This window comes from Cetorhinus maximus, unplaced genomic scaffold (genome assembly GCF_964194155.1).
Source record: "Cetorhinus maximus unplaced genomic scaffold, sCetMax3.hap1.1 HAP1_SCAFFOLD_431, whole genome shotgun sequence".
NCBI classification, from domain to species: domain Eukaryota; kingdom Metazoa; phylum Chordata; class Chondrichthyes; order Lamniformes; family Cetorhinidae; genus Cetorhinus; species Cetorhinus maximus.
In genome coordinates, this window is record NW_027596375.1 from 178,816 (window position 1) to 203,962 (window position 25,147).

A 25,147-nucleotide genomic window follows, 5' to 3' on the forward strand; every position below is an offset into this window, starting at 1 on the left:
CAGTTTCATCCCTCCTGAATTTGAGAATGCTTTTTGAAGTTGGCGAATGTCAAATTTAATGTGGCGGCAAGATACTATATTCAGTTAATATTCAGCAACAAATGTGAATTATGGAACTTTCCCTCACACTTAGATGTGTAAATCTCGATAATGTTTCTACCCATTTCCAGACAGGGGACTTTTTGCATGTACTTGATAACCACTACACTACAGAAACAATGGACAGAACCACAGAGAGTGACTTAGTATATCAAACCCTGCAGTCTTACTGCACGCCCGAACCCTGGTTTGTGGAAGTCCAGTTTGGCTGAAAAACATAGCCATGCGGCAGAGAAATTGATCTGAAATTAGAATCATAAAATGTCACAGCACATCAGCAGGTCATTCAACACTTCACACATGTGCGAACTATCTCACTGTAATTCGTGTCATTTTTGTCTCTTTCTCATAACCGTGCCTTTTGGAGAAAATCATTCAAAGCCTGGAGAAGTGCCAATGACACATGGCTGTGAGATAATATATTCAGCTATTGTTTAGCAACAAATGGGAATTGTGCAACTTCTCGCAATTAGATGATTCAGTTTTGATAATGTCTCTGCCAGCTTTTGAACCAGTGACCTTGCGTATGTGAAGCGAATGTGATAACCACTATTTGTATTTTTATTCATTTATGGGATGTGGACATCGCTGGCTAGGCCGCTACACTACAGAAACAATTCGCGAGAAAATGCCAAAGGGACTTGTATAGAATTTCAAACTGTGTAGACCTGCTGCACTGCAAGATCCTGTTTCACAGGTATAAAATTGGGGCGGGGCATTTTGGAATGCTGCAGAGAAATTGATCTAATTGTACACTGACACCGCGCATTCGGAGGCTATTCGACCCATCGGGTGTGTGCTTTCTTCAAAGAGCTATCCACTTAGCTCCAATATCATTCTCTTCCTTCATAACCCTGCAGGTTTGTTTTCCATTTCAAATAATTATGAATTCCCTTTTGAAAACTCTGAGTTAAGAAAAACAATATTGAAAGAGGTGCAGGGTCTTCTGCAGTGTCCATGCTCAGTGTGTGAAAATTAACAAAGTTTCCCTGACCCAATGACACGGAGAGTTGAATTGGGGATTCATGTGTTGTCTTCAAAATAAAGAGGAATATTTATTTATGAAATTGATTTCCTATTGAATATTTAAATGAAGTTTATTCTGACCAAGCATCTCAGTCGATATATACAATGTAATTCCCCTTATTGTACAGCCTGTTACAGAAGCTGTTATAGAAAAGAGGGAAAGGTTTGCTGCAGCTATACAAAGCCCTGGTTAGATCACACCTGGAGAACTGTGTACAGTTCTGGGAACCGCACATTATAAAGGGTCAATATTGGTCTTGGAAACAGGGCAGTGCTGATCCAGCAGAATGTCAGTTCTGGAATGTAAGTGGACATTCTCCCCTCCGCAAACTGAGGTCATCCAAAACTGCTGTCCGTGTCTTCACTCACAGCAAGTCCCATTCCCCATCACCCTCTACTCGTTGACCTACATTCGTTCCCGGTCAAAGAATGCATTTACTTCAAACTTTCTTATCCTTGTGTTCAAATCTCCCGTTGTTCTCGCCCCTCCCTATTTCTGAGATCTCCTCGAACCCCACAAGTCTCTGAGATATCTGTGCCCCTCTTATCCTGGCCTGTTGTAAATTCCCAATCAGAATCGCTCCACCATTGGTGACCGAGGTTTCAGTTACCGAGGCCCCAAGCTCTGGAATTCCCTTGACCTCTCTTTCCTCCTTTAAGACGCTCCGTAAAACCTATTTCTTTGATCAAGCTTTTGTTCATCTGGCCCAACATCTCAATATGTGTGTCAGTGTCAGACTTTGTTACATAATGATCCTGTCAACCATCTTTGGAGCTTTAATTACGTTAAAGACGCTATCTAAATATAAGCTGTTGTTGTAATGGGGCATATAGAGAAGGAGACAAGCTCCTCTTCCAACTTTCACCTCGATATTTCTTTGATCTGAAGTTGCACAACTAATGTGAATAAAGTTTGTTCTGTTAAAAATGTGCCCATTCCCTCGGGGAACTGAACCACATCGACACACACAGACGAACGGAAAGAAGAAACCACGGGACTGTTTGCGTCGTTTTGATTCCGTTTATCCAATAATTAATTCCATGGGCACCTTATTAAAATCAGGAATGATGAGAACTGGAGACGGTAGGATTTGTAACTCTGTGAGGAGACCCCACAGGATTCCAACTCCATCCCCTTATCCACTCCACCGTGAACACAGGGCCAATAATGACGTCACTGCTGTTTGTATAAAATCACAGACAGCTACATCAGACGGTCATTCAGCATGTCGTCCCTATGGAAGAGCAACTCAACTACTGTAATTCCACACCCCACCTTTTCCTCACAGCAACTCTCCTCGTCCTTCCTGTCAATATGAGGTGGCATCTGCTTGTCCTAATGAGGCTGCTAAATGTTGAGCAGTGGTGGGACGCGAACTCATAACTTCGTACATACTTTAAGCCATTGCCTTTGCTCGCTCAGCCTCGCTGGGCGAAATTTATGAACCATTTCCTTCACAAGTTTTGGCACTGAAATAGAACAAAAGCGATAGATTAGGAATAGGCAAAATACTGCGGATGCTGGAAATCTTAAACAAAAGCAACAAATGCGTGGAAAAACACTGCAGGTCTGACAGAATCTGTGGAGAGAAAGGCAGAATTAACGTTTCGAGTCCGTATGACTCTTCTTCAGAGCTAAAGGGAAGAAGAAATATGAAGTCCTACTTCCCTTTAGTTCTGAAGGAGAGTCATGTGAACTCGAAACGTTAACTCTGTCTTTTTCTCCACAGATGCTGTCAGACCTGCTGAGTCTTTCCAGCATGTTTTGTTTTTGTTTCAGAGTAGGAATAGATCAAACCTGCTCCGTCAGTTAATCAGATCGTCCTGCACTTCGTAACAAATAGAAATCATCTCCACACAAAAACACAACGAGCTGCAGTGAAGGGTCGGGACCATTTAAACTCAATGAACTGGTCTGGTTCCAAATCTCCTGCTGGAAATGACAAGAAAACTTCTCACTGAATTCACTCCGGGTCTTGACTTCAGAAGGACGGGACACAAGGTAACAAAGTACATTTCGATAGAATGGGTTATAAAATGGCAGAATGACTGGGAAAGTGCATCCGTGCTGTTGGCAAACATAAAATTGTGGAAAGTTCCAGCTAAGAAAGAGGCCATTCGGCCTGGTCTGCTGCTGTCAAAGAGCAGTTGTGATTGGTTGATCAGGAGTGGTCAATTACTCTTCCATTTCCGACTGTGAATTTAGTGAATATTTGCAGATGAACAGAAATAAAAATCACGGGGTATTTGGATGTTTTATATTCAATTTAACGGATAACCAATTCTACAGACCGTCAGTTAAAATTAGGAATGATAAGAAGCATAAACTACAGGGCTCAAACGTGCGTGAGAAAACTCCAGCCAATTTGCAATCCATCAGTTTAACCAATTCGCCACAATACTGAGTGAAAGTTCGCTATTGTTTGTGTAAAATAATAGAATGGAGACAGAGAGTAACAGGGAAAAACGATTTTCAGTCCGTGCCATTGCCCCAACCACCTCTCCCCATTCCCCCAACCAAAATGCAACACTGCACAGGTCAGCCGTCCCCTGGCCGCACGGAGGATTTTTTGGAAGTGTCTCAAACAACAAAGCACTGGAAAGTTTAGCAGCCGCGGGACTGGAGCCCAAAGCAGGAAAGCCTCGGCCAGCATCTTAGCCCACTCAGTGACTCAGTACCACATTTAGAGCAGAAACAACCATTGCCTTGGCCGGCATTGGCTCTGAATTAGAGTGTGGGAAAATATATTCAGGAATAGGCCATTCGGCCCCTCGGGCATTCTCAGCTACTTCATAAGATCATGTGAAAACTTCAATCATAATCCGCTTTGTAACATCCGGGCATTTAGTAGCTGAACAGCCTCCACCCAAAAAGAAACAGAAAATAACGTCCCCTTGCATCTTTTAAAACAGCACTTTTGTTTTCTCTGGACCATCTTAATCTGGAGCCACAAAACTATCGTAAATAACGTTTGGGTGGTAAAAATGATGAACTGAACCATATTGACACACACAGAGGAACACACACAGACATCGACACCGAGAGTGACAGAGGACAAAGGATTGTTTCTAAGGAGAGACAAACACCCAGACAGCAAACCTGACACCAACCTGGCTCCGTTTTTTTTCCATTTCCGACTAGAAGTTTCGTGAATATTTTTGTGAATGAACGGAAATAGGAAAACGCCCGAGTGTTTGGATGGACTTGATTCAATGAAACCGATAACTAACTCTGTAAACACAGAGTTAAAACCAGGAATAATGAGAAGCGGGAAACCCCAATGGATTTCGACTCCATCGCCTTCACTACTCAGTCACCACGACTGACTCAATGCACAGGGTGATGTTGTTAGTATGAAATCATGGGTGGCTACAGCAGAGAAGGAGAACATTCTTGTTTGTGCCGGCTCTCTGGAAGAGCAATTTAACTCATTCCATAACCCTCGTCTTTTTCCTCACAGCAATTTATTTTAAATCTGTCTCTCCTCGTCCTTCCTGTTAAAATGAAACACCGCACACAAACCGTACAATTCGATTTGAGCTGGCACTTGTTCGACTCGCTGTTCAAGCTGCTCATGAAGAACTTTCAATTTCCAAAACCCACCAACCTCATCACTGCGGCTCCTGTGAAACTGACAAGGGAACACCCGGCAGAAATTCATCACTGAAAGTAACTGACACACATCAAATTCTAAACGCGTTTACCTTGGTAGGAGGCTGTGGCACAGTGGTACTTTCACTGGTTTGGGATTCTGGGGATCAAATCTCACCATGGCAAATGGTGAAATTTGTTTTCAATAAAAAATCTTGTGATCATCACTAATGGCAGTAGGGACGAAAATCTGCTGTCCCAGCAATAACTCTTATATACTCTCTGGAAGAGGACTGACCTAGCCAGGGACTATCCACCCGTCCAGTTTATGAACCCAATCTTTCCCTGGAAAGCAGGGAATGGGAATGTAAGACACGAGAAGGGTTCACAGGACCTGATTGTCCCAGACACTGATTATAGGAATGTGCACTGTATCAATTATCCACATTCTTGTGTATGTTGTTAAACTTTGAAATTATTTTGAACTGATTTTCAATGTGAAGAATCGGAATGAGCTTATTTTGTTCGGTAGATATACAAGAAGGTAAATGCTCATGTGCGAACACTGCGTGTTTGAAACTCAAGTGAATGGTTCAGATCATTTCTGCAGTTGTACTAGTCTGGTTTCAAATTCAGTTCCTAATCTGTTTAGTGTCTGGAATTCAAAGTGTTGGATAGAAGGGCAAGATGTACATCTCGTTAGATTGAGTTATGAAATGCCAGAATAACTTAGAGAGATGCAACCGGGGTGTTAGGAAAGACAAAATGACAGAAAGTTACAGCAAATAAAGAGGCCATTCGGCCCTGTGTGCTGCTTTCAAAGAGCAGTGTGATTGATCTGAATATTCAAGGGTATTCGTAATTTAGGAAGGATAGAGAAATAGGGAAAGGAGGCGGGGTCGCACAGTTAATAACGACAAGATCGGTACATTCATGAGAGAGGGTCTTAGATTGAAGGATCAAGATGTCGAATCAATTTTGGTGGAGCTAAGAAACGGGCAAGAGGCAACAGACATTTGTGTGAGTTGTTTAATGGTCACCAAACTGCAGTGGTAATGTTGGGCACTGTAATAAATCAGGAAATTAGAGCTGCAAGTAACATGGGTAATACAGGAATAATGTTCTGCTGTGCACCACCAGCTCTATAGTCAGTGCTTTGTAACCCATCACAGCCCTTCTCTTTCATTTTCACGCCCTCTGGATCTGTTCTTGACTTGTTGCACGTGAGACATTTCCAGCTCTGATGTGAAACTTTAACTCTCAATCCCCTAACTCTGACAGAGATGTTCTGAGTTGATTTCAGCCAGGAAGACAATAACATTGCTTTTAACAGTTCGCCCAAGGGCAGCAAATCTCAATTTCCTGACAGGGAATCAAACCTGAGGGGCAGCAGTGAAAGTGCTGAACCCTAACCAGTCGGCCATCAGGGAAGCTGCTAACAGGGCTGGAAATTTGGCTCATGAAGGCTGATATGGCATTTTTTCATTCCCGATCCCTTTCACCAGAGATAAATTTTTCTGACCAAATGCTCTGTTCAGGTTGAACACAGTGAGCCAACGAGAAGAACCATTGCTGTTATCTGGAACATGAAATCGATAGTTTCCTCCTTTAATACAGTTCTTCGCCTTTGACAGAGCTGTTAGTCATCTGACCGAATATGTGACTCGGTGTCACACTTTGTTATATAATGATCCTGGGGAACACCTTGTGGCGTTTCATTAGGTTAAAGGCGCTTTATAAATATAAATTGTTGTTGCAGTTTAACATACAGAGAAATAGACAAACTCCTCTTGCATCTTTTACCCTGAGAGTTTTTCCTTGTAACATTTTAAAATGAAGTTGCACAACTAAAGTAAATAAAGTTTGTGCTGGTAAAATGTGTTCAACCCCTGGGGGAACTGAAGCACATTGGCACATACAGAGGAACACACACAGACGGATACACCGAGTGTGACAGAGGCCTAAGGAGAAACAAACGCCCAGAAAACAAGATGTCACCAAATTGGCTCAGTTTTTGTTTCATATCCGACTGAAGACTTGCAGAAGACGGACACATAAATGGGTTTGTTTGGATGGCTTTTCTTCAATTTGAATGAGGATTAATTCTACAGGCAAGCAGAAATAATGAGAAGCACAGTCAGCAAGATTCGAAACTATGTCGGGAGGCCCTCAATGGATTTTAAATCCATTCGTCTAAAACACTGGGCCACAACTACAGAACTTGCTAACATGCTAATATTATTTGTTTAAAATCATAGAATGGTTACAGCAGAGAAAGTGGACCTTCTGCCCGTCCTGTCATTACCATTACCCGACCTTTTCTCCAGAACCCTGCAATTAATACTGTCTCTCCTCATTCTTCCTACAAAATAATAGTATGTTTAGTTAAAACACAGAAGACTCGTTCAGCCAATAACAGCATCGAGTGTGTTAGACGTGAACATGAAGTGAAGTGAGGTAAAATAATGCCACAAGCTGCGGATGTACAACTTTCAATTTCCAAAACCCACCAACCTAATCAATGTGGCTCCTCTGAAACTTTCAAGGTAAATATTGATCCTTAAAAGGGGCCGCTCCCAGAACTACACACTGTCCTCCAGGTGTGATCTAATCAGGGCTTTGTATAGCTGTTTCAAGTATTTCCCTTTTTTCTATAACAACCTCTGTAACAGGTTGTACAGCAAGAGAAATTAGATTGTATATTTCGACTGAGAAAAATGAGGAGGTGCTTGATCTCACAGCCATATGTCCTGGTCAATGTTCACGAATATTAATCTGCAATATAATGAATAAAACATTTAGGCCTACATCGAGCCTATTCGAAATCTATAGAATTATTGGATTCAAACAAACCCATCAATTATTCTCTCTTCCTCAGCTCCACAGTGAGTGAGACTGGGAAAGGTCGAAAACCAGTAATATACCGGCCCCGCACTCTCCAATCACCCGCTGCCAGCAGAAAGCAGCAACTGCAGCTTCAATCAGCGGGTTACTGCCCGTTCCTGGGACACAAATCACTCCAACCCAGGCCAAACTTCCCAATTCATCGAACACAGGCTCAAGGAAACGCAGGTAGATTATATCCCAGTCCCTAACTTCCGAGCAGCATTTACTGAATACCCAAGGGAATAAGTCACAAACAAAAGTAACACCAACTTTCTAAATCTTTTTATTGGATGTGTTCATTTCATTTTAAGTTTTGCAGATGGGAAAATGGCCGAAATTGAGGTTGGTGAATAACAGCTTGGAACCATGTTCCTCTCTCCCACTGCAATACTGATCCTTCCAATCTAAAGGCAGTTGGGGGCAATTATCAGTTTGATGCTCAGATTAGCTCCGTCTCCATATTATAAGATGAATCTAGAAGCACTGGAGAAGGTACAATAAAGATTTACTGGACTGATGTTAGAACTGAAAAGTTTTAACATTCAACAACGATTGAATTGATTAAACAGGTTTTCTCGAGAAAACAGCGTGAGGGATGACCTGATCGAAGCCTTTAATATTCTGAAAGGGTTTGGAAGATGCTTCTACTTGCGGATTGACAAGAATAAATAAAAGTTGGTCACCAGGAAATCCGATGTCCAACTGGGAAGCAACGTCTTTAACCAGAGATAAAAGCAGAAAATGATGGAAATACTCAGCAAATCTGGGAATTTCTGTGGATTGAGAACCAGAATTATATTTTCAGGTCTGTGCACTGATTCAGTGCAGTTCCGCTGACAAGTCACAGACTTGAAATGAAAACTGTGTCTCTCCACAGACGCTACCAGACTTGTTTAGAATTCGAAAATGTTCTGTTTTTATTTCAGATTTACAGCATCGCTTTCCTTTTTTCTTCAGAAGAGAATGTAGAGCCCATTGCCAGAGGATTAGAGATCCAAGTCTGTGCTGGACACGCCTAGGTAAAGTCACACTGTGAAAACATCATTCAGCAGCTAATTATGGAAAAAGGTTTACTCGATCATCTGATTAGTTGACACAGCAGCAGTCACATCCGATGGTGAAAATTTAGAGATTTAATGCGTGTGAAGGCATTTACTCAGTTTGGCCACCAGTGAACAATCCAGCTGTAAAAGTTCAAAGGATTTGCTCCGCAATAGGCGCATTCTTACTGTCAAGACGGAGTTTAAATGTTTGGTGTATGGAAGGAGAAATAACTTTCTCACCTCACCTGCGAAGAATCCAGTGAATCCACATCTAGCTGTAGGGATTTGTTCTGTTGTTAATTACACCCAGGACAGAAGCATGGTAGGGGCCGATGCAATTTTTTGTATAAATTGATTGTATAATTTAAACCTTGACCATAAAGCTGCAATTACCGTCGGATCATAAAAATTTATTGGATATGCAATTACGTCCTCCCACCCAGCATTCAATGCGGGACAGAATGTGCCCTATCCAGAGCGCCAGGGTCCTACGCATGCGTATTGCGGTGTCTGATTCGCACCGGCGCATTGCGGGCTCTTAGCAGAGCATGCGCAGTGCTGTCCTGTGACTGGAGCCGCAGAGTGGGTGAGAAAATGGCGACTGGAGCAGAATAACAGAGTTAGTGGGTGGGCGGGAGAAATGGAGCCAGCGGAGTGGGCAGGGAGGTTTTATAAACACTTGGTGCAGCCCGCAGAGCCTTAATAAGAAACTACAGGCCCCGCGTTTGCAGCGAACAGACCGGAAATGGCTGGGCCTCTCCCTCTGCTGGGCCCGGGGGCGCGGCTGTGCAGCAGAGCGCATGCGCGGTCATCCTGGTCCATGTAGCAGGAGGAGAGAATGTTGTGAATATACTGGACAGACAGGGATGGATTTTGCAAACTCCTTTTCCAGGGGGATAGAAGGGGAGGATTTACACACAGCAAACTCAAACCAAGAGAAATATTTCTCAATTTCTGTCCTGGACTGACAGTGATTGATTGTTTTGTAATCTTTTCATAGGATATCACTTGGGAATGATTTGCAGACGGGAAACTCAAACCAAACGTAAGATCAAGATCTGACAGACTCACTCGATTCATCAACCTTTGAGAGTAAGTAATGAATTTCAGGTCATTATCACTCATTGTGTAAAATTTTTGCTCACACCCCTCCTGTAAATCTTGCTTCATAACTTAAATCTGTGTCCCATAACCCTTTTATGATCAGATAATGTGACCAGCTTTTCTTTAACTACCTCATGTAAACCAATCATTAACTTGTATACCTCTATCAAATTTCCCCTCAGTCTACTTTGCTCCAAGGAGAACAACACCAGTTTTTCCAAACTAATCTAAAATTCTTCACCCGTTGAAACACTCTGGTAAGTCTCCTCCGCACCCTCTTAAGGACCCTCACATCCTTCATAATGTGTGGTGATCAGTGGTTTACACAAACCCAGATGTTCTGTGTCCATGTCTGTGATGTCATCACACATCGACAATTTCACTGTGACATCAGCACACACCGACAATTGCGCGGTGACATCACCCCGCTCCCATGGTATTTCCTCAACTGGGAGATTTTTCTCTGACTTCAGTGCTTCTGATATCTTTCCAGCTACAGTCTCCGGCAGGAGTTTCCAAAGCTGAAAAGAGTTAAATGTTTCACAGGTGAGTAGTTTTGACAATTGATCTACAATTTGGAGCTTTTAGTCCTCTGTTATCTGTGTGAGGTCCGACAGCTCTGCGGCTGGTGTGACTCCTTAACTGTGGATCTGATTCTGTGTCCATCCATTGCTCTGTTTCACCTCTGCCCTCCCTGATCACCTCTCTGCTGTTTTCTAACTTTTTCTGTCTCAAATAGTGGGTGTATTTTAGCTCTGTTTAGGATTTTATGGTTACTTCTGCCAACTGCTGCCCTGACCATGTGCTGCTGGCTTACCAGTTATAGCTTCCCACCATGTCTTTCATAGTCAGGAGTTGTTTTTCCTGTGCTATAGTCCATCTCACTTCTACCCCTGAGCTTATATTGATGATCAGATTCTGCATCATTTTTATTCCCTGTAGTTCATTCTGCATCCCTGAAATGTTAACTCTGTTTCTCTCTCCACAGATACTTCCTGACTTGCTGAGTATTTCCAGCATTTTCTCTTTTTATTTCAGATTTCCAGCAGCTGCAGTATTTTGCTATTATTTTATTGGCAGGCAAAGCTACTGAGGTGGAAATATGCGGTCTTAGTGATATGTAGTCAGAAGCTCAGCTTAGGGTGAAATATGACACTAAGGTTGTGAACAGTTTGGCTCAGCCTCAGAGTTGTCAGAGAGATGGATGGCATTGATGGTTAGGGAGTGGAGTTTGTAGCAGGAACTGAAGACAATGGCTTCAATCTTCCCAATATTTAAATGGAGGAAATTTCTGTTCATCCAACACTGGATGTTAAACAAGTCAGGATGGTGTGTGACTTGGAGGGGAACTTGGAGGTGATGGTGTTCACATACATCTACCCTGGTCTTTCTAGGGGATGGAGGGTGAGGGTTTGGGAGATGTTGGTAGAATTGCAGATGCATAAAATTCCTTTCCTTCACCCCCTGCCTCTCTCATCTCCCTCTCTATTTCCTCCAGTAGATGCTGGTGTTTTGTATAGTCCCTGACCAGTTGGCAGGTTCCCTTCCCTGAAGGACATTAGTGAACCAGTTGGGTTTTTATACAATCCAGCAGTTTTCATGGTCACTTTTTCCTGGTACTGGCCCCACAAATTACCAGATTCATTCACCTCAATTTCACAACCTGTTTTTGTGATATTGTGGGTTCTCTCTCATTCACTTTTGTCTATTTAAACTATTTCCCCAGGATTTTCAATTGGGAAACCCACCATTTCATCAGAATCTAACGGTGTCGCACAATTAGTCGTAACCTGAATTTCATCGGATTTTGAACATGGAAGGAAAAAGCACCGTTCACCGTGGGGAGAAACCGTACACGTGTTCTCTGTGTGGACGAGGCTTCAGCCGATTATCTGGCCTGTCAAAACATAAATGCAGTTACAGTGGGGAGAAACCATGGAAATGTGGAGACTGTGGAAAAGGATTCAATTATCCATCCAGGCTGGATACTCACCAGCGCACACACACTGGGGAGAGGCCTTTCACTTGTTCTGTATGTATGAAGGGATTTATTGATTCATCCACCCTCCTGAGACACCAGCTCATTCACACTGAAGAGAGGCCATTCACCTGCTCCGAGTGTGGAAAGGGATTCGATCGGGCATTCAACCTGCTGAGGCACCAGCGAATTCACTCTGGGAGGATGCCATTTACCTGCTCCGTTTGTGGGAAGGGATTCATTCAGTTATCCTACCTGCTGACACACCAGAGAGTTCACACTGGGGAGAGGCCATTTACCTGCTCCGAGTGTGGGAAGGGATTCACTCAGTTATCCAACCTGCTGACACACCAGCGAGTTCACACTGGTGAGAGGCCATTTACCTGCTTCGAGTGTGGGAAGGGATTCAGTCAGTCATCCCACCTGCTGACACACCAGAGAGTTCACTCTGGAGAGAGGCCGTTCACCTGCTCCGAGTGTGGGAAGCGATTCACTCAGTTATCCAACCTGCTGACACACCTGCGAGTTTACACTGGGGAGAGACCATTTATCTGCTCCGAGTGTGAGAAGGGATTCGTTAATTTATCCGATCTGTTGAGACACCAGCGAATTCACACTGGGGAGAGACAGTTCTCCTGCTCCCACTGTGGGAAGGGCTTCACACAGTCATCCCACTTGCTGAGACATCAGCGAATTCACACTGGAGAGAGGCCGTTCATCTGCCCTGTATGTGGGAAGGGATTCACTGTGTCCTCTGACCTGCTGAAGCACCAGCGAATTCACACTGAGGAGAGGCCGTTCAGCTGCTCCGAGTGTGGGAAGGGATTCACCTGGTCATCCCAACTGATGAGACACCAGCGAGTTCACAAATAACGAACAGGACATTGCTGTTAATCACATCCAGGACTGAACATTGTTCATTGTAGTCTGTTTCTGCTGATGTTAATAAACTCTAGCCCAGTTATTGCGGCTAATATTCTGGATAAGGACAAATAAAATATATTTGTGTTAAATATAGCATATTGAGTCTTGTTAATATCTCTAACACAAGTTAGTCTCTCTGGAAGGGCTCTCCCTCTCCCCTCTCTCCTCCATCCTCACCTCGAACAACAAGTGTAAGGAGCTCATGGAGCTTCTTTGTCACTAAGATTGAGACAATCCGATCAGCTGCCTCTGCTGCTTCTCTCCCTTCCACTAGCCCACCGGGATGAACTGTCTCTTTAATGTTCCACCTTGTCCAAGCCGTGAACCCACATCTTTCATTAGTTTCTCTCCCATCCCCCTTCCTGCCCTCTCAGTTGTCATCTTGTCTATGAGACACACCTCCTGCTCCATCGACCCTATTCCTACTAAGCTGCTGATCCCCCAACTTGCCCATGTTCACTGATATTGTTCACAGTTCTCTCTCTTCTGGTACTATCCCTCTCTCCTTCAAATCATCACACTTTCCTCAAAAAGAAATTACTTAACTCTACTTTCCTTGCAAAGTATTGACCCATCTTCAACCCCCAGTTTCTCTCTGAACTCCTGAAAAGTGTTCACACTTCCCAAATCCGTCTCCATCCTTCCCAGAACTTCCTGTCTGAATCCCTCCAGTCAGGTTTCTGCCCTGCCACTGTCCTGAAACAACTCAGATCAAAGCCACCAACTACATCCTATGTGACTGTGACAAAGGTAAACTATCCCTTCTCGACCTGCCTGCCGCCTTTGACCTGGTTGACCACACCATTCTGCTCCAACACCTCTCCACTGTCGTCCAGCTGGGTGGGGCTGCTCTCTCCTGGTTCCATTCTTCTCTATCTAATCATTGTCAGAGAATCACTTGGAATGTCTTCCCTTCCCATCCCCACAGTTACCTCTGGTGTCCCCAGAGGATCCAGCCTTGGCCTCTTATTTCTCAGCAACATTCTCCCCACAACGACATCATCTGAAAACACAGTGTCACTTATCACATATACACTGACAGTGCCCAGCTCTACCTCACCACCACCTCTCTCAACTTCTCCACTTTTGTTAAATTATCAGACTGTTTGTGGATGTGCAGAAATTTTCTCCAACTAAATTTTGGGAAGATTGAAGCCATTGTTTTCATTCCTGAGCTACCAACTCCATTCTTTATCCTATTTCTCTCATGTCATCTCTCAGCCTTCTCTTTTCTAGAGAAAAGAGCTTCAGGCTGTTTGGCCTTTCCTGGTGATTATAACCTATCTGTTTCTGGAACATTTGTGATTGAACTTTTATGTCGCTGGCCTTTGCGACGCCTGACAGCAGTTTCGAGTCTGTATGACCCTTCTTCAGAGGGCATCTCATTTGGACAGAGCGGTTTTTGGGCCGCAGAGAATTGTGGGATTCTGAAAATGGGAGAAGAAAGCACCATTCACAGTGTTCTGCATGTGGATGGGGTTTCAGCCAATCATCTGGCCTGGTCAAAACATAAATGCAGTCACAACTGAAAGCAGTTGTGCAAATGTTGACACTGGGAAGGGATTCATTTACCCATCGAAATTGGAAACTCATCGGAGCGTTCACACTGGGGAATGGCTATTGACCTGTTTAAAGTGTCAGAAGGGATTCACTCCATTATCCCACCTGCAGACACGCCAGCGACTTCACACCGGGGAGAGGCCATTCATCTGCACTGTGTGGAAAGAGATTCATTAATTTATCCAACCTGATTGCACATCAAAGAGAGATTTTAAATTTCAAGAGTGTGGGAAGTGCTTTACGAGTTCTCAGGAACTGATCCACCAGCAATGTATTCATACTGATGAGAGACCGTTCAGATGCCTTCTTTCTGGGACTGGGTTCAGGCAATCATCCCACCTCTCTCTGCACAAGCGCTCTCACACTGGAGAGAGGCTGTACACCTGCACCGAGTGTGGGGAGATACGCTTTCAGTCATCCCACCTGCTGAGACACCAACAATTTCACAACGAACTACATTGATTGGATTTTGCTGTTAATAATGTACAAGAATGAATTATATCCATTGGGGTCTGTTTCAGCTGATGTTAATAAACTCCAGCCCAGTTATAAGGTTAATATTCTGAATAAAGGTCAAATAAATCAACATTGTGTCAAACATAGAGGATGTTGAATTTTTAAAAACATCTCTAACACAAGTTAGTTCTTGTTTCTGACTCTCCCTCTCCCCTGTTTCCTGCATCCACACCTACAATAAGTGTGAGGAGCTCATGGAGCTTCTTTGTCACTAAGATTGAGACAATCCGATCAGCTGCCTCTGCTGCTTCACTCCCTCCCACGAGTACATCCTTGACCCCGACATCCTTGCAATTCGCATCCAACCTCCGACCACTCTTCTGTCTCCAAAATCATGCTTACCTCCCAAATCCATGCACAATGGTCCTGGAACTTAGGGGTAAAATGACATTGTGAAAGGATTGTTCACCGGCTGAATTGTGACTTTCTTACTGACAAGACAGAGTTTAAATGTTCTGTGTATAGGAAGAAAAAATAATTGTTCACACCGCCTACTGAGACTCCAGTGAGTTCACATCTAAATGTAGGTGGTTTTACTGCAGTTATTTACACCCGGGACAGTATTGTGGCAGAGGACCCATGCACTTCGTTTGTCATACCAATTGACTGAATCATTTTATATATTGGTCTTGGGCTTTGTTCGTCATCGGATCACAAAACATAATTTTATTTTCAAAAAAACGACCTCTCAATGGCAGCCTCGTTACCCAGCATTCAATAGGGCCCAGAATGTGCCCTATCCTCACAACAGGAGCTCCCTACACATGCGTATTAGGGTGTGATCTTAGAGCATGCGCAGTGCGGCTCGTATCATGGGCATGCGCAGTTCTGGTCTGTGACTGAAGCTGCTAAGAGCGGGTGCGAGGATGTCGAGTGGAGCAAACTAACAGAGTTAGTGGGTGTGTGAGGAGGAATGGAGCCGGCGGAGTGGGCAGGGAGGCTTCATAAAGACACAGTGCAGGCTGCAGACCCTAAATAACAAGGTACCGGTCTTGTGTTTGCAGAGAACGGAACGAAAAATTCTTGATTTGTCCCTTCGCCAGGCCCGTGGCAACGGCCGCCATCTTTATAGGGGGCAATGTGCAGCAGGGCGCATGCGCAGTCATCCGGTCAAGGTAGCAAGAGGAGAGAATGTTGTGCATTTCTCTCCTGGACTCTCAGGGATGGATTTTGGAAACTCCTTTTACAGGGGGTTAGAAGGGCAACATTTACAGACGGGTGAGATCTGACAGTCGCTCAGTTCATCAGGACCTGGATCCTCCTTTTTTAATGCTCTGTACAAACCATTTCCCAAATCTGCCACAGTCCCGGATAGAAATTCAGGAAATCGATTCTATCGGCCTCTGAGTGTAAGCACTGGTACCTATCAGAGGGAGTAAAGTTAAAGTGAAGAGGGAAATAGAATCTGAAGTTAGAAAATATCCACAAGGTGGAGGCGGGTGAACAGAGAGCTGGAGAATCTTTAAAGTCCGTGCATGAACTTTTGTTTGAACCAGATGTATTTACAACATTCCAAAAATGTAGAATTGTGAGAGATGATGGGCAGGTGGGGAGGATGAATCTAAGTCGATAGTTATCACATTTTAGTCGAAAAGTTTTTACGTTTATTCTTGGTGGCAGCTCAAGGGTTTGTGTTGCTGATTCTGATCATTCTAGTAGCTTTAGTACGTTCTCTACAGTTTGTCATCAAGAAATTAGGAAAACAAGCTCGGAGCTTAGAAATAGTGAGGTTAGTCAGAAATCAGGTGTGAGAAGTCAGAAAGGATATTCCCTTCTCAAGGTGGGGAGATCTGTAAGAAATCATTGTCTAAAAACCTTATAAAATCTATAGAAATGTATTGAATATTATAGCAATAGCAGCAGAGGCAGCTGATTGGATTGCCTCAATCTTAGTGACAAAGAAGCTCCATTAGCTCCTCACACTTCTTGTTGGAGGTGAGGATGGAGGAGACAGGGGAGAGGGAGTGCCCTTCAAAAGGAAGTAACTTGTGTTAGAGATCTTAAAAAGACTTGACACAGTGAGTTTAACACAAAGCTGATTTATTTGACTTTTATCTAGAATATCAACCCCTATAACTGGGCTGTAGTTTATTAACATCAGCAGAAACAGCCCAGAATGAACATGGTTAGTCCTGGATGGAATTTCACAACAACATCCAATCACTGTAGTTACTTGTGAACCCGCTGGTGTCTCAGCAGGTGGGATGACTGAGTGAATCCCTTCCCACACTCGGAGCAGGTGAATGGTCTCTCCCCAGTGTGAACTCGCTGGTGTGTCAGCAGGTGGGATGACTGAGTGAATTCCTTCCCACATTCTGAGCAGGTGAATGGCCTCTCCCCAGTGTGACTGCGCTGGTGTTTAGTGAGGTGAGATGGCCACCTGAACCCAGTCCCGCACTGAGAGCACCTGAACGGTCTCTCGTCAGTGTGAAGACGTTGATGGGACATCAGATTCCCAGAACTAATATAGCACTTCCCACAGTCTGGACATTTAAAAGGTCTCTCCTCAGTGTGAACTCGCTGGTGTGTCAGCAGGTTGGATGAATCCATAAATCCCTTCCCACACTCAGAGCAGGTGAAAGGTCTCTCCCCAGTGTGAACTCGCTTGTGAGTCAACAGGTGGGACAACCGAGTGAATCCCTTCCAACACTCGGAGCAGGTGTACGGCCTCTCTCCAGTGTGACTGCGCCGATGAATTTCCAGCAGGGAAGGGTAATTGAATCCCTTCCCACAGTCCCCACATTTCCACGGTTTCTCCCCGTTGTGACTGTGTTTATGTTTTGACAGGTCAGATGATCGGCTGAAGCCTCGTCCACACACAGAACACGTGTACGGTTTCTCCCCACGGTGAACGGTGCTTTTTACTTCCATGTTCAAAATCCGATCATATTCAGGTTACAATAGAATGGGCGACTCCATCAAATTCTGAAGTGATGTTTGGTTTCAGTTTCCTGACTATAAATCCTCCTCTTCTGTGAAATTGATTTAAAACAGAAAAAAGGGAGTGAGAGAGAACCCACAAAAACACAAAGGCAGGTTGTGAAATTGAGCTGAATGAATCTGGGAATTTGTGGGGCCGACACGAGGAAAAAGTGACCATGAAAACTGCTGGATTGTCATAAAAACCCAACTGGTTCACTAATGTCCTTCAGGGAAGGGAACCTGCCACCCGGTCTGGGCTTACACAAGTCTCTGGCCCACAAGGGCACAAGGGAGGAGAAGGAGAGAGAGGTGGGAGGGGCAGGGGGTGAAGGGATATCTACAACACAACAAAAACTTTGTCAAAATTTCCAGAAACCTCAACCTCCACCCACTAGAAGGACCAGGGTAGCAGGTGTATGTGAACACCATCACCTCCAAGTTCCCCTGCAAGTCACACACCGTCCTGACTTGTCTGACATCCAGTACTAAATCAGCAGAAAGTTCCTCCATTTAATTACTGGGAAGACTGAAGCCATTGTCTTCAGTCCCAGTTAAAACCTCCACTCCCTAGACACCGACTCCATCCCTCTCCCTGACTGACTGAGACTGAACCAGCCTGTTCATAAGAGTAGGAGTAGGCCATTCAGCCCATCGAACCTGCTCCACCTTTCAATCCGATCAATGTCTTTTTCCCCACACTGTCCCCATATCCCTTTAAGTAATTGCTAAGCCTCTCATCCATTCCTTTGTTCCCTCTAGACTCAACTCCTGGTCGGCCTCCCACATTCAGCACCCCTGTAATCCAGAACTTGCTTACTCACACCAAGTCTTGTTCACCCATCACCCCTGTACTCACTGACTTCCAAAGGCTCTGGGTTAAGGAGAACCTAGATTTTAAATTTCTCATCCTTAGTTTAAATTCGTGCAAGGTCTTTCCTTCTCTATCTCTGTAATCTCCTCCAGCCTCACAACCCTCCGAGATATCTACACTTCTCGAATTCCGACCTCATCAGCATTCCTGATTTTAACTGCTCCACCTTTGGTGTCTCCCCCAGAAGCTGCCAAGGCCACAAGCTCTGGAATTTCCCCCCTAAACCTCTCTTTCCTCCTTTAAGATAATCCTTAAAACCTATCTCTTTTAGTAGACCTTTGTTCATCTGCCCTGATATCTCTTCATGTGGCTTGGTGTCAGATGTTTCTTTCTAACACTCCTGTGAAACATCTTAGAGCATTCTATTACACAACAGAATTAATTAATTAGTGTTTCAGGGTGGGCAGTATGTGATAGTCAATATAAGCTCAGAACAGAAGAGAAATTGACTAAAGCACAGGAAAAACAATTCCTGACTCTGAAAGATACTGTGGGAAGATAAAGCTGGGAAGCCAGCAGCACATGCTGAGGGGGTGGGTAGCAGTGGAAACCTGATTGAGACAGAGTTGGCAGAAGTTACAGTAGAATACTAAACATAGTTAAAACACACCCGGTATTAGAGGCAGGAGAAGTTAGACAATGGCAGAGAGGTGATCAGGAAGGGCAGAGGTAAAACAGGGCAATAGGTGGACATGGATTCAGATCCACAGTAAAGGAGTCACACCAGCCCAAGAGCCATTGAAATCTCACAGAAAACAAAGTACAACACTAAAGGTCTCAATTGTAGATGAATACACAAAAATATTAACCTCTGAAACTATTTCACTTGTTCCAACTTTAAACTCTCCTGCTGGAGCCTGCGACTGGAAAGAAAACAGAAGCACTGGAGTCAGAGAAAAATCTCCCAGTTGAGGAAATACCTGGGGAGCGGGATGATGTCACCGTGTCATTGTCAATGTGTGATGATGTCATAGACACGGACACAGAACATCTGGGTCTGTGGAAACCAGTGATCACCACACATTATGAAGGATGTGAGGGTCCTTAAGGGACTGCAGAGTAGATTTGCCAGAATAGTTTGAGGGGTGAGGGATTTTAATTGTAAGGTTAGGTTCGGGAAACTGGGGTTTTCCTCCTTGGTGTAAAGGAGATTGAGGGAAGATTTGATAGAGGTGTACAAGATTATGAAAGGTATGTATAGGGTAGTTAAATAAAATCTTTTCCCATTAGCTGATTATAAACGGATTAAGGGACAGAGATTTAAGATTTTAGGCAAGATCCACAAGGGGGATGTGAGGAAGAGATTTTTTACCCGGTGACTGGTAGTGACCTGGAACTCAATGCTTACATTCAAAGGCTGGTGATATTAAGGTGCTGAGGAATCAAGTGACTTTCAGATGTTGATGTGCTGTTTGGTTTGAGTTTCTCATCTCTCTTGAGTTTCCCCTCTTCTTCTAAAATCCTGTAAATGGAGTACACAAGATCCATCACTGTCAGTCCAGGACAGAAATTCTGAAATGATTCTCTTGGTTTGAGTTTGCTGTGTGTAAATCCTCCCCTGTAAAATGAGTTTCCAAAATCCATCCTTGTCAGTCCAGGATAGAAATGCACAACATTCTCTCCTCCTGCTACCGGGACCAGGATGACCGCGCATGCGCCCTGCTGCACATTGCCCCCTATAAAGATGGCGGCCGTTACCCCGGGCCTGGCGAAGGGAGAAATCCAGAATTTTTCGGCCCCTTCTCTGTAAACACAAGACCGGTATCTTGTTATTTGGGGTCTGCGGCCTGAACTGTGTCTTATTGAAGCCTCCCTGCCCACTCCGCTGGCTCCATTCCTCCTCACACACCCACTAACTCTTTTAGTTTGCTCCGCTCGACAATCTCTCTCCGCTCTGAGCAGTTTCAGTCACAGACCAGTACTGCGCATGCTCATGAAACAGGCCGTAATGCGCATGCTTCAAACACACACACACACGCAGAGTAATGCGCATGTGCAGGAAGCTGCTTTAACGGGGATAGGGCACATTCTTTCCCGCAGCGAATGCTGCGTGACCACCCCGTCATTCAAAGGTGATAATGTGCAACAGAAACATATGTCCTGTAATCAGAATACGATGCCAAGGGGGCAAGATATAAAATTCTTGAATTAATCGATGCAGTGACCAAATTGGTCTGGTCTCCACCATAATTCTCTCCTGGATGTAATGAACAGCAGAACAAAGCCCTACATCTAGACCTGAACTCAGTGGAGTCTCAGCAGTTGGGGTGAGCTGGTGCCTTTTTTTCGCTCCCAAACATGGAACATTAAGTGCCTCTTGCCAGTAGCAATGCCCTGACTGTGGATCAAACTCTTTGAACTTTTCAAGTTGGAGTATTAGCATGTGGGCAAACTGAATAAAGCCCTTTGCACTCATGAAGTATCTGAATGGCCTCGCACCAGTGAGACTGTGTTGCTGTGTCGGTAAAAGAGATGATGAGTGAATCCCTTTCCATTTACAGCTGGTGAATGGTCTGTTTACAGTTTGAGTTTACCTATATGTTTTCAGCTCAGACATGGATCTCGAAATCTACTGGTAATGGGTTCGTCCATAAGAACAAGGAGCAGGAGTAGGCCATTCGGCCCCTCAAGCCTGCTCCACCATTCTATAAGATTGTGGCTGATCTGAAAGTAACCCAAAATCTATATCGTGCCTACCCCCGAGAATCTATCACCCCCTCGCTTACCAAGAATATATCCACCTCTGTTTTAAAAATATTCAAAGACTTTGCTTCCACAATCTTTTCAGGAAGGGAGTTCCAAAAACTCACGGCCCTCTGAGAGAAAAAGAACTTTGCTTCAGCTCCGTTTTAAATCGGTGACCCTTTATTTTTAAACAGTAATCTCTAGTTCTAGATTGTCCCACAAGAGGCAACATCGTCTCCACATTAACCCTGTCAAGTCCCCTCAAGATCTCATATGTTTCACTAAGGAGTTACAGAAACTCAAAATACTGCAGGTGCTGGCTATCTGAAATAAAAACAGAAAATACTGGAATTCTCAGCAAATCTGTTAGCATCTGTGGAGAGATAAACATATTTTTCATTTTAGGCCTGTAACCTTTCATCAGAACTGCACTGCATCCGAACTGTTAATTTTGCCTCTCAATCCAAAGATGCTGCCAGGTGTAGTCAGGGAACTCAAGAAGAAAAAGAAAATCCCTTTGAGGAATGGAATCCGAGGAAAATGAAGGGTGAAATGCCCGACTGATCAGAGACAGTTAAGACATCTTTCCCTTCTTTAAGACGTTGGAACATTGACTCTGATGTTATCGGTGAAATTAACTGATCTGAGACATTGAAAGGATTCTCATTACTGCACATCAGGAATTCAAACCTAATATTGGCTTCGGGACAATCAGAATATTTGGTAACAGACAATACATGGGAAGGCTTTAAGGGAGATGGCATAGGTTGTAGGAGAGCTGGTTTCCGGTGACATGGATGTGTCAGCAGTGGGTGGGATCAGACTGTTTCCATGTATCCACAATGAGTGCCCCACGCTTTATTTTGAAAGAATAAAACTGATAGAGAGTGATAGTCATCTGGGTAGCGGCAACCTGAAGATTTGACTCACCTTCACCCTGGTTGGGATACCTTGTAGGCTGACCTTTCATAAGTCTCTGTGGCGCAATTGGTCAGCGTGTTTGCCTGTTTATCAAAAAGTTGGTGATTCAAGACCATCCAGGGGCGAAGATTTTACTGTTTTCCCTCCATCAGTATTCATTATCACACGTTCCACATTGTCACTGGGTACTTGGGCTGCAAAATAATATACCCAAAATGGTGCCAGATCTACTGTTATCCAGTGAACTCCCACACAAAAAGCAAACACACAAACACATATAATGAGAAAAGATTTGAGCCTACTAAATACCTTCATCGAACCCATTAGAAATCTAGGAAATTATTGGATTCAAACAAAGCCATCAATTAATCTCTCTTCCTCAGCTCCACAGTGAGTGAGACAGGGAAAAGCAGAAAATCAACCCGGGCCAAACCTCCCAATACACCGAGCACAGGCTCAGGGAAACGCAGGTAGATTCTTTCCTGGTCACTAAACCTCCGAGCAGCATTTACAGAATACCCAAGTTAGTGAGTCACAAATAAAAGTCACACCAACTTTCTAAAGCTTTTCATTGGATTCGTTCTCAAGTGTAAGATTTGCAGCTGAGGCAAAGTTTCAACCCTTACTCCACTGATTCCGGTGGGTCTGTTAAATGTTTCCAAGAAATCGTTTTAACAACTTCACAAGATCAATAAATTTTCATTCTGTGACTGGGAATTGAATCATGAGAGCGTCGAATCCTAACCACTAGACCACCATACTAGCTGTCCAACGTACTTTCGGTTGGCTTATCTACAGCTTCTGCCCTTTATTTCATTTCAGTTGAGGTTTAGATTCATCAAAAAACGACTTATTCAGCCAATGAAAACATCGATTGCTGTGAGCTGGAACATGAAATTCACAGTGAGGTGAAATAGTCCCACAAGCTGCTCATGTGCAACTTTCAATTTCCAAAACCCTCCAGCCTAATTGCTGTTGGTCCAATGAAAGTGCCGAATCATAGTCACTATGCCAGGAGGGAAACTACCAATAAGGCTTCAAATTTGACTTATGGAGGCTACTGTTTACATGTTTTTTTTCATTTCAGATCTTTTCCACCAGAGACAACTTGCTCCGACCAAATGGTCTGTTTAGGTTGAACACAAGTGACTTCTTCACCAATGAGAAGAACCATTGCTGTTAGCTGGAACATGAAATCGATACCTTCCCCTTTAAGACAGTTCTTAAAGCTTCCACCTTTGACAGAGCTTTTAGTCATCTGACCGAATATGTGGCTCGGTGTCACACTTTATAATATAATGATCTTGAGGAATGCCTTGTGACGTTTCATTACATTAAACGTGCTTTATAAATATAAGTTGTTGTTGTAAGACACACATAGACAGGGCCAATCTCCTGTTTTATCTTTTATGCTGCTGCTTCTCTCTGCAACATTTTAACATGAAGTTGCACAACTAATGTAAATAAAATTTGTGATTTTAAAAACGCTTTCACCCCTCAGGGAACTGAACCACATTGACAATCGCAGAGGAACACACACAGATATATACACCGAGAGTGACAGAGGCCTAAGGGGAGACAGGGGCGAATAAAGCATCGATTTCACTAACTTGACTCAGTTTTTGTTCGATTTCCAAAAGCAAATTTCCTGAATGGAAATCAGAAAATACGTGTGTATTTGGATGGGTTTCCTTCTATTGAAATGATAATTAATTCGGTTAAAATCACAAAAGGTAAAAATCTTCGTCAGCAGGATGTTTATATTTACAACAAAGGTAAATGATTGCTCTTCCACTCACACTTAAATAAACACGCTTGGATAATGCTCTTGCCAGCTTTCAAACAGCAGCTCCATCACATGTGAAGCGAATGTGACCTCACTCGCCTCTATAAACCCTGCGCTGTAAAGATCCCAATGGAGCTGTCTGGAATGTTAAGCGGTGACGTCATGCAGCAGCACTTTGGGTCTTTGTTTTGAAGAAATGGAATTCGGCTGTTCTCATTAGGAATGCTGGAGACAGACTGATCAACAATGTCATCATCAAATGGCACAGCACAGTATCATCAAATAGCACAACGCACATCCACCAACATCCACGCATCGTGTCTGTGTCCCTTGTGTACAAAGAGCTTTCTAATTAATCTCAATTTCCTTCTCTTTCTTCTTAACCCTGTTTCTTTTTTCGCTTTGAAGCTATTGTCCAATTCCCATTTGGAAACTCAGAGTTGAGAAAACCAACATTGAAAGCTTCAGCTGGTTCCTCACCTGAGCAAATACGTCAGGATTGGTTTCCGTGCACTGACGTTTGCAGTGCTTTATTTTGGTCGGAAGAACAAGGCAGTATAATTTTCAGGGTGATCTGGAATCAATCGGGCCGAATGTCCTCTTCCTCTGCTGTAGCCATCCCAAGATTTTATATGAACAGCATTAATACTCTTTGAAGGCTCATTGCTGTGGCCGAGTGGTTAAGGTTGGATTCGAAACCCATTGGGAATCTTCCCAAATAGGTTTGAATCCTGCCGACTGTGCTGCTCCCTTTACTTCCCTTTCGGTGCCTCCAGAATAAATTATTGATGAAACGAAGTCAAAAACCTTCCAAACTCTCCCATGTGTTTTTCCTGTCTGACTTCCATGTTCCTTCATTCCCGTACATCTGCTAGCATTAACCAAATCTCCAAATGAGCACCATTGGATTTGTATTGCACAGTGACTCGCTTTCCTGTTTCCAAGATAAATGCTTATCCTGTAAAACATTCCATTCCCAGATCTAAATTATTTTAAACCAATTAAACTATCTGTTTAAGCATGTGATCGAACCGGACCTTTGGATATCTGTAACAATCATTTATCCCTGTTCTATGAAGAGGGACAATCTGTAACAATTATTTAACCCTGAGTTCTGATAAAGAGTCATACGGACTCGAAACGTTAACTGTGTTCCTCTCCGCAGATGCTACCAGACCTGCTGAGTTTTTCCAGGTATGTTTGTTTTTATCCCTGTTCTGTAACAGACTCGGTT

At 43.7% G+C, this 25,147-nt stretch overlaps 1 protein-coding gene across 1 annotated transcript in view; it reads left to right on the forward strand.

The window, feature by feature from the left end:
- Nucleotides 1-25,147, forward strand: part of LOC144673673 (uncharacterized) — a gene marked incomplete at its 5' end in the record, with an annotated part of 65,995 nt that overhangs the window by 27,215 nt on the left and 13,633 nt on the right. Inside the window, 1 exon segment of the mRNA XM_078535400.1 lies at nt 11,660-12,589. Within this exon segment, the coding sequence (XP_078391526.1) occupies nt 11,660-12,589 (930 nt within the window).